This window comes from Microtus ochrogaster, chromosome 8 (genome assembly GCF_000317375.1).
Source record: "Microtus ochrogaster isolate Prairie Vole_2 chromosome 8, MicOch1.0, whole genome shotgun sequence".
Lineage (NCBI taxonomy): Eukaryota > Metazoa > Chordata > Mammalia > Rodentia > Cricetidae > Microtus > Microtus ochrogaster.
The window spans coordinates 74727150-74737168 of record NC_022015.1 but is presented as its reverse complement, the minus strand read 5'-3'; the positions used below and the strand labels follow the sequence as shown (position 1 = coordinate 74737168).

General features: G+C 44.7%; 1 protein-coding gene across 1 annotated transcript in view; it reads right to left on the bottom strand.

Moving 5' to 3' along the window:
* Window positions 1-6510: 6510 nt before the first annotated feature.
* The window catches only part of Ina (internexin neuronal intermediate filament protein alpha), an 11030-nt gene continuing 7521 nt past the window's right edge, over window positions 6511-10019 (bottom strand). Inside the window, exon 3 of the mRNA XM_005352423.3 lies at window positions 6511-8446. Coding sequence (XP_005352480.1) covers window positions 8124-8446 — 323 coding nt within the window. The 3' untranslated portion in view covers window positions 6511-8123. The remainder of the gene's footprint in view (window positions 8447-10019) is intronic.

The window sequence follows — 10019 nt, the reverse complement described above, 5'->3', positions numbered from 1 at the left end:
TAAAAATATATTTTTATTTTTGGTGGCACACACCATTAATCCTAGCACTTGGGAGGCAGAGTCAGACCGATCTCCGAGTTTGAGGCCAGCCTGATCTGTAGTGTGAGTTCCAGGATGACCAGGGCTACAGAGAAACCCTATCTTGGAAAAAAAAGGAAAAAAAAAAGGTTTGTTTTGTAATCGTGTATGTGAATATCAGTGTGAGGGTTTATGTATATGATTGTGCATGCAGGTGCCCATAGAGGCCTGAAGGGGGCATCAGATTCCCCGGGAGCTCAATGGTTGTGCACTTTTGTGTGTGTGTGCTAGGAGCTGAATCTGTGTCCTGTGCAAGAGCAGCAAGTGCTCACAACAGCTTCTAGATGTAGGCTCCTAAACAAGCAAACAACAACAAAACACTCCTTTGGGGTTTGCCCCGTGCAGTTATCACCAACAGACTAGACCTATTCCTGATATATTCCAAATTCCTAACCTTTATTCTGTGATCTGGGTTACACTCTGCTGGGCACTCTAAAGCAGAACCCATTAGAGAGCTGGAATGAAATGTCACAAACATTGCACAGAGGCCACCTGCTTCATCAGGGACGACAGTTGCCATCTGGTGGCTCCCGTGATGAATCAGTGAGGAGAAGAGATGAGAAAGTCCTCCACGATCAATCTTCATTTCTGCTTGGTATCCAGAGCTACGAAGCATCACTGAGACCCTACAGAAGCATAAATCTTCAAAAATCTGCAGTGTGACTTACTGTTTTAATATAATCCCATTCTCTTTGTGTGTGTTTTGCGAGAAAGGATTTATAAATCTTAGCTGATTTCCACCCCAGCCTAGGAAGCTTGGACGATCTGAGCATTAAATGCAGGAGCAATCAAATTGTCTTCTAGTAGATCGATAGGGGAGGAGAGAAGCCCTTTGATCTCTGTAGCCATAATTCTTTTTGTCTTCTAAGGGATGCAGCAGAGCATGGTAATGTAATAAAAACATCTCTGTGTTCAGCTGGGCTCAGCAGTGTTTCCCCCATTTAATGGCATATCCATGTGCTATATTTGGAAATTGCAAAATGCATGGTGGCATTAATCTAATACGCATATTTAATTGGAAACAGTTGCAAAGGCAGTATAGTGGGTTCTATAAAGAAAAAATTTACATGTGTGCTCTGTTATTTTCATTCTCAATGACTGTATTTGCTTTCAGGTGTTTGGTTAGAAGAAAAAAGGTTAGGTGCTTTTTAGTACCTCAGAGATGTCTGAAGATATTATAATGAAAGTAACAGTAACAGTGTTGGGAGCTCAGAAGTAAGCAACATTGTCTGTTACGTTTTCTTCTGTTACATCCAGGGTGACTTCTGGCTTTTTCTCCAGGCTTTAATTTAAAATCAATACTCTTGTCGGGTCTGCTTTCTGCTATCCTGGAGGGATTCCTTCTACCTGCGGGGGAGGGGGGGAGGAAGTGGCTGTATACAATGGTCTCAGCTGGAGCAAAAGGTGCATTAGGCTTCCATGACTTTTTTTCTGATAATTTTATAAATTCCCTATCAATAGGTTTTTAGAATTGAGTTTAAATTTGCATAACACAAAAAGCAATCTTTTTAGGGCTGGGGAATTGGCTTGCAGGTGCTTGCTTCTATCCCCCAGAAACTAAGTAAAAAACTGGTCAGGAGATGGCCTGCTTCTTCTTTTCTTTTTTTTTTTTTTAAGATTTATTTATTTATTATGTATACAACATTCCTTCCATGTATGTCTGTATGCCAGAAGAGGGCACCAGATCTCATTATAGATGGTTGTGAGCCACCATGTGGTTGCTGGGAATTGAACTCAGGACCTCTGGAAGAGCAGTCAGTGCTCCTAACCTCTGAGCCATCTCTCCAGCCCCCTAAATTTGCATAACACAAAAAGCAATCTTTTTAGGGCTGGGGAGTTGGCTTGCAGGTGCTTGCTTCTATCCCCCAGAAACTAAGTAAAAAGCTGGTCAGGAGATGGCCTGCTTCTAATCAGCACATAGGAGGCAGAGACAGGAACCTGGAGCAAACTGGCTAGTTTGATCAACCACGGCAATCAGCTCTGGGTTCAATGAGCATCTGTCTCAATCTATAAGGTGAGAGCCATCAAAGAAGTCACCTGATATCAAACTCAGGCCTGCACATGCACACACACATGCATATCAGCCTCCTCTATACATGAACATACAATAAATCATTTTTTAAATGTATTTGAGACAGATCTGGAACTAATTATGTGGATCAGACTGGTCTTGAACTCACAGAGATCTGCCTGCTTTGCCTCCCGAGTGCTGAAATTAAAGGTGTGCACCACCACACCTGGCTTAAAACACTTATTTAAATGATTCAGAAACTAGGCATGGTGGTACATGCCTATAATTCCAATGCTTAGGAAATTGAGGCAGAAAGATCCTGAACTTGACGCTACTTGTATTACATAGGGAGACCCTGTCTTTAGAAAACCAAACCAGAGATTTGGTGTGCTTATAGTGATGTGCAGCTGCTTTCTCCCTAATTCCAAAATATTTCCCTCTGAAATGAAACCCTGTAGTAACTAACCAGTCATTCTCAATTGTTCCCTTTCTCTGGAAGCTATCAATCTACTCTCTGTTCCTATTGACCCTTCCTGTCTCCCTCTCTCCCTCGCTCTCCCCCTCCCCCTCCCTCCCTCCCTCCCTCCCTCCCTCCCTCCTTCCTTTCTTCAGAGTCTTGTGCATTCTCAGCAAGTGTGCTTCCACTAAGCTATATCCTACCTCTCCAGTGATTTTTAAATGATACATTTAAAAAACTGTTTTGTTTTTGTCTTTAAAGCCAGGAGCAGTGGTTCTTCTAGCCTTCTGCTTGAGCTCACAGGTAAAATCTAGAACTTTATCCCTGTGACTATCTGTAACTAATTTTGGAGTCAGTTTGGACTCTGGCCTCCAGATGTTAGCTCTTGTACTCACTTTGGCCAGGGCAGTACAATAGGTTTCCGGCAGTCTGGATTTATTACCCCTTGAAGACGTGTCTTCTTTGTAATCCTTCTTTCCTCCAGGACTGTTGATGGAAAAGTTAACATCCCTTTTGCAAGACTATAAGAAAACTTGCTTGTCTTCCCCCTACTATGGAAATAGCATCCACAGCTACCTAATATTTTAATAGGAAAAGAAACAACCCATGGTCAAATGGGACCAGCCAGCACCCTGTTTTGTTCTCATTATTGATTTTTTTTTTATTTTTAAAAATTTGAGACAAGGTTTGTCTGTGTAGCTCAGGTTGTCCTTAAACTTGAAATCTTCCTGCTTCAGCCCACCAAATAATGGAATTATAAGTATACACCACCCATGCCTAGATTAGAGCCAAGTTTTTGTTGTTGAGATGGGGTCGCATGTAGCCCAGGCTGGCCTCGAACTTGCTATGTAGTAGCTCTGGTGGTTTGAGTAAGAATGGCCCCATAGGCTCATAGATTTGAATCCTTGGTCACCAGGGAGTGACACTGTTAGAAAGGATTAGGAAGTGTGGCCTCATTTGAGGAAGTATATCACTGAGGGTGGGCTTTAAGGTTTCAAAAGCTCATGTCAAGCCCGGAGTCTCTCTCTCGGCCTTTGGATCAGAATGTAGCTTTCAGCTACTTCTCCAGCACCATTTCTATCTGTATGCTGTCATGCTTCCCACCACGAGTTAATAATGGACTAAACTGCGGCGAACTCCTCGACCAGCGAGAAAGAACGACCACGACACGAGGATTCTTCTCAGATCATGCTTTACTGGAGTGCACTTGGTTGAGAGATAACATGAAGCGAAGGGGCCCGAGAGCACTAAGGCAGCTGCTTATATATGGAATTGGCACATGGGTTGCCCTGTGATTGGTTGCCACCATCAGCTGACACCAGACTGCATCGAGATAGGCCCAGGGACCCCCATTCACCACGCATGCGGGAAGTGGGGGACAGGCAGCTCTCAAAGGCTTACCAAATATGGAGTATAACCGGCAAGACAGGATGTGGTGCCATCTTGCAATGGTGATCCTGTCTGGCTCCCTGCACTAAACCTCTGAAACTAGACAAGTCTTCAGTTAAAGGCTTTCTTTTTTAAGAGTTGCCTTGATCATAGTGTCTCTTCACAGCAATAGAACATGGACTAAAACAGTGACCAAGGATGGTCTTGGATTCTTGATTCTCCTGCCTCTACTTCTCAGCTGCTGGATTGCAGGCATGTGCCACCACTCTGGACCCAGAGACCAGTTAGGTTTCCACTGCCTCATTGCCCTGCAGGAAGGCAGAAACTCAGGAAGTCTGCACATGTAGCAGCTTGCCCGTGGGACTTGGTACTGCCAAGTTTTCTGGGCAGAGGAAGCTTTCTGTGAAACCTGCTGAGAAAAAGAAGATTTGAAAAGATTTCTGCTCTCCTTGGCAGTACTGCTGCAGCCTCCTAAGCACCATGCTTCCTGGGATGAGAGGCAAGCGTTGTAGAGTGTGACAGGAAGACCTAAGTTCTGGCTCAGCCACTTGCTGTGGGACACCCTACAGTGATCCAGGCTGCAACCGTGAGGCTCTGCCACCTGGCTTATAAAACGAGTGTACAAATACCTAAAGTGTGGGTGTGAGGTTTAATGAGATAATTCTATGTTTACTGTCTAGGATGGTATTTGACATTTATGATAGTAAGTAGGCATTAACAGGTAAATGTCTTAAGATGCAGAGAGGTTTGGAAGAATTGGTTCAGTGGGTAAAGTGCTTGTTATACAAATATGAGGATCCAAGTGTAGACCCAAACAGCCATGTAAGAAAAGCCAGGTTTGGTGGCATGTTATCTGTAATCCCGGTGCAGGGAGGCAGAGACAGCAGAGACAGGCAGCTTGCTGGCCAGCTAATGTAGATGAACAAGTGACCTCCAGGTTTAGTGGGAGATCCTTTTTTTCAAAAAATAAGGTGGGAGGAATAGGGCAAGACTTCTGGCATGGACCTCTGACCTCCATATGTGCATAGATGAGCACACACACATGCCACATAAATCTTTTTGTTCTTCGAGATAGGGTTTCACTGCGTAAGAGCTCTGGCTGTCCTGGAACTTGCTTTGTGGACCAGGTTGATCTTGAACTCAGAGATCCACCTGCCTCTGTCTCCCCACCACTGCCTGGCTACCACATGCATCTTATACTAGGGAGTCTGGAGGTTACCTTGGGATCGCCCATCACTTTCCCAGCAGACTTCCCCACCATCACTCCGACTCGTTTTGTTACCCTGCTGTCAGCTGATGTCTCTTGCTTCCTTTCTTCTCCTCTCTGCTCATGTTTCTGAATGTCCTCCATGTTGCCTCTTGTTCTGATTTAATCATTTATCAGATCCATAAGATTATTACTTTCTAAAAATTCTTCATTTTTTTTAATGTGCATTGATCTTTGCCTGCATGTATGTCTGTGGGAGAGTGGGACTGGAGCTGGAGTTACAGACAGTTGTGAGCGGCCACGTGGGTGCTGGGAATTGAATCCAGTCCTCTGGAAGAAGAGGCAGTGCTCTTAGCCGCTGAGACATCGCTCCAGCGCACAGATCCTCTTTTTGTTGTTTTAAAGACAGGGTTTTATGTATTACAGGCTGGCTTTGGTCTTGATTTGTAACTGAGGAGCAGTCTGAACTTTTGGATCCTCCTGCCTTCACCTCCCAAGTGCTGGGATTACAGGCACGTACCATCTTGTGTTAAGGGCAGATGACTTAACACAAGGCCTCATGCATACAAGCAAGCACTTCACTAGCTGAGCCACATCTCCATTTTGTACAAGATGATTTTTTGGTGCATTTATGTGCATGTATATCCACATAAGTTTATGTGTGTTGGGGCCAAAGGACATCATTGGGTGCTCATCAGTATATGCCTTTTTGTTTGCGGCAGCATCTCTCACTGGCTTGGAGCTCACCAGGTAGTTAGGCTGGCTAGCCAAGGATCCACAGACTCAGCTCTCCAAGTCCTGGGATCACAAGTGCACATTCCTTTGTCTAGGCAATTTTTTTAATGTTGCAAAACCTAGTACCATTTATTAGCTTCTCAAACATTCAGGTTTTTTTTTTTCCCAAAACAGGGTTTTTCTATGTATCCCTGGATGTCCTAGAACTCACTCTATAGACCAGGCTGGCCTTGAATTCACAGATATCCACCTGCCTCTGCCTCCCAAGTGCTGGGATTAAAGATATGCATCACTGACCAGCAGCTTCTTTTAAATACAGGGATTCTGGGATCAAACTCTGGTCCTCATGCTTGAAAGGCAAATACTTTGTCCAACCAAGCTATCTCCCAACCCTCTTGTTTCTGAGACAGGGTATCAGTATGTAGCCCAGGCTGACCCACCTCAGTCTCCTGAGTGCTGGGATTACAGGCATTTACCACTATGCTCACCGTGTCCTCTCACTCTGGCTTCAGGTGACCAGTGGCAACTCATTAAAAACAGGAGATAAAAGAGTAGTCAGGAACAAGCAACCTGTGAGCAAATGACGCTTTCCTCAGGGAACCAATAGAAACCACAGAACACAAACCACGCTGGTAGGATTAATACCTTTTAATTTCTCATATTACTAGCGTCTTACAGTAAGTGTGGGGGCCAAGAGGGGATGGTGGGTCAGGGAGAGGAAAGTGTCTTTTCAGTTTCTTGATCTACTGAAGCACGTGCTAGGATGAGTTCAGTATTAGCATCACGTCCTTATCAGCACAGCTTGCGATGATGTGGGTGGGGACGGGACAGACAGCTGTATAGCTCTGGTGGAAGTGAGCAGAGACAGGGAAAATCCTGCATCAAATTTGGCACACGAGGCAGACAGGACACGTGGATGACGCAGTTGGGTGTACCAGGAGCTGACTTTCCAGACTGCCTCTTTGGATCAGGGGAGGAGTGTGCATACACCTGAACTCTGAGTTTCTGTCTTTCCTTAGGGGGATCAACACCCACCTACTGCAGCAATGCAACACTGTTGGAGAAAGACTCTTGAGAGATTTTTTTTTTTAAATATTTGCTGGTGGTGTTGATTGACCAGAAGTGTTTGTTTATTTTTTCACTTTTGGGCAGTAGCATTGTGTCTGGTGATAAAATATCCTATATGTAGCACTCTTATTAAAAAGCGAGGCCTCTTGATGACCTAGACTAACAGGAAGGGGACTATAGATTTGAGGGCAAGGGTATGAAAAAGCTAATTCTATACCACTACACAGCAACCAACACAGAGGAGACCTTGGTCTTTCCCACTCAGAGACGTACTCACCTCCTGTACTTATGCTACGAAGTCTAAGGTTGGCTTAAGCACAGCATAGACAACTATCACTGTGCTTCTAAAGTTAAAGTGAAAAGCTACAACATTTAAGGTAGGTTTTCGCCCCTCTAATTAAGTGGATTTGGGCAAGCTGAAAGCTTAAAATCTAGAGATCCTTTTTATTTTTTAGGAAGTCCTTACAATCAATCACTGCTGTTATTATCTTTTTCTTTTTCTTTATGTGAAAGGACATGACATGGGCGAGGAGAAGTCATTCCACAGATCACAGAAATGTCAGCATGCATCTACTCTTATGCACAGAGCAAAGAGCGCAAAGGGAGGAAGCTCTACATGAGTTTAGGGACGCTACACTAGCCTTTTCCCCTCCTCTTGGGTGGAAGGAAAGGAAATAAGGAATGGAGGGGAGGAAGGAATGTGCCCATGAGAGAACCACCTGTCATGTGTGACTCAGCTCTATCAGCGGGGATGGGGTGATGGGGTCTGGACCACTGGCTTATCCTTGGCAGTGATTTTGTTTTAGGCATCTACAGTAAGAATCTATAGCTGGGTACTGCGGGGAATAGTGGATAAACATAGGTTTCCATTTCAGCTCACAGCGAATGATGACCAGAATTAGCACCTTCCTCTGCACCCGAGTCATCTGTCACTGTGAAGCCCGAGCTGTGGGTGAGAAAGCTGTGTTCTCAGGGAACTCCTCTGACTGCTCCAGGACTGCAGTTTGCCATAGTGGGTGGCTTTTCTACCGGAGAAAGTAAGGATTCAGTACTAAATGTGACATTGAAGCCTTAGGGACATTCTATAGCGGTGACTGGTGCTGCGGTTCAGAAGTAAGCTGTGGACAAGTCAAGTGCATTCCCTCGTAGGCGCTAACTTTTTTTTTTAAGTAACGGAATTACATTTTTTGGCTTGAAATGGTGCTTTCTTCTATATTTGACTTCTCGGTTTTCTTCTTAGATATTACCGTTTCCTCCAGTGTTTCTTCAAAACTTTCCCCTATCTTAGATGTTTTCTCAGAGGCTTCCTTAGAAGCCCCTTCCTCTTCTTCCTCCTCTTCCTTTTTAAGGGACAGCCCAGTGGATAAGGCTTTGGGGGTTGCAGAACTAAGGATTCTAGGAGGGAGCAGATAACTTGGGTTGGGAAGTGGATTCAGCCCTGAAATGCTTAATCCACTGGTGCTAAATCGGGTCTCTTCGCCTTCCAGCAGTTTCCTGTAAGTTCAACAGAGAAAAGCTCTCAGGAATCAGGTTATTAATTTTGTTTAAAGAACTTAACTCTCCTTAACTTAACTTTCATTTTAGAGGCTCCAAAGAACACCGCAGCTTCTTCATGAGACTGAGGCCAGTAATGCTGCATTGAGCTGGAGATTAGCACTCCTGTGGATTCTCTCTCTGCCCTCCCTCCAATATCAGCGTTGTTTTAAGTATTGTCAAAGGAAACCTATCACATTCACAAATTGTTTTCCTGCAGAGAAACATACAACCCTCCCTTGGCCACATTAGATACCCGCTTTTGGCAATTAGAGTCTACAAAGCTCTAGAGAGAAGTAATTTCCCTAATTAACACCTTAACTGTAATGGGGTAAGGAAGTGAGAAGTCCACAGAGAACAGGAAACTAACTGCCAAGTCCAGCCCACTCTCAAGATTTGTGCCTTTTCCATGTATGAAGGTATGAGGGGAATGGGCCAAGCCGTGACAGCCACTACCCCACAACTTCAGGCACCAGTCTCTACTCAGCCTAGACTACACGGTACCAGATCAGAGTGGCCTTTGTCTTGTTTCTCATAACCCTAATAGAGTTTTGTTGTTGCTTCTTTATTTGTTCTTTTGCTTTTGGAGACAGGGTCCCATATAGCCCTGGTTGGCATTGGTATATAGCTGAGGCTGGTCTTTAACTCCTTACTGTCTTTTTTTTTTTCTTTTGGCTTTTAAAGACAGGGTTTCTCTGTAGCATTGGAGCCTGTCCTGAAACTCACTTAGGTAGACCAGGCTGGCCTCGAACAGCCTGCCTCTGCCTCCCAAGTGCTGGGATTAAAGGTGTGTGTCATCATCGCCTGGCTGTATTTTGATTTTTAAAGATTAATTTTAATAGTGTGTGTGTGTGTGTGTGTGTGTGTGTGTGTGCGTGTGTGCGAGCAAGTACAGATGCTTGGGGAGACCAGAGGCATATTCCCCTGAAGCAAGTTATAGGCAGTTGTGAGCCACTTAATGTGGGTGCTAAGAGTCAAACTCGGGTCCTCTGTAGAGCAGTAGGCCTTAGCCACTAAGCCATCTCTCCAACCCCAACTCCTATTTTTGTTTTGTTTTGTTTTTGTAGACAGGGCTTCTCTGTGTGTCTCTGGCTGTCCTGGAACTTGCTCTGTAGTCCAGGCTGGCCTTGAATTCACAGAGATCCACCTGCCTCAGCCTCCCTAGTGCTGAGATTAAAAATGTGTACCACCATGCCAGATCCTAATCCCTATTTTTAAATTTAGAGTCTTTCATTTTGATCTTTAGAAGCCTGCATTACCTTTTAAGTGCCCAGCAGAGGTATGTAGAATATTCCGGAACTAGCAAGGTGAAGCTAGGATATATTCAAGAGGGACTGAAGGGTCAGCTCGCCTGACTGGTTAGTGATGCTCTCTCCATCCTCCCTCACTGGTCAGAAACAGATCACATGGAACCACTTCTGTAGTAACATTGCCCCCAGGGGAGCACGTGCTTTGCTAGGGTAAACGTGGTCTTTTGTGTACCCGTGCTTTGCTAGGGTAAACGTGGTCTTTTGTGTACCCGTGCTTTGCTAGGGTAAACG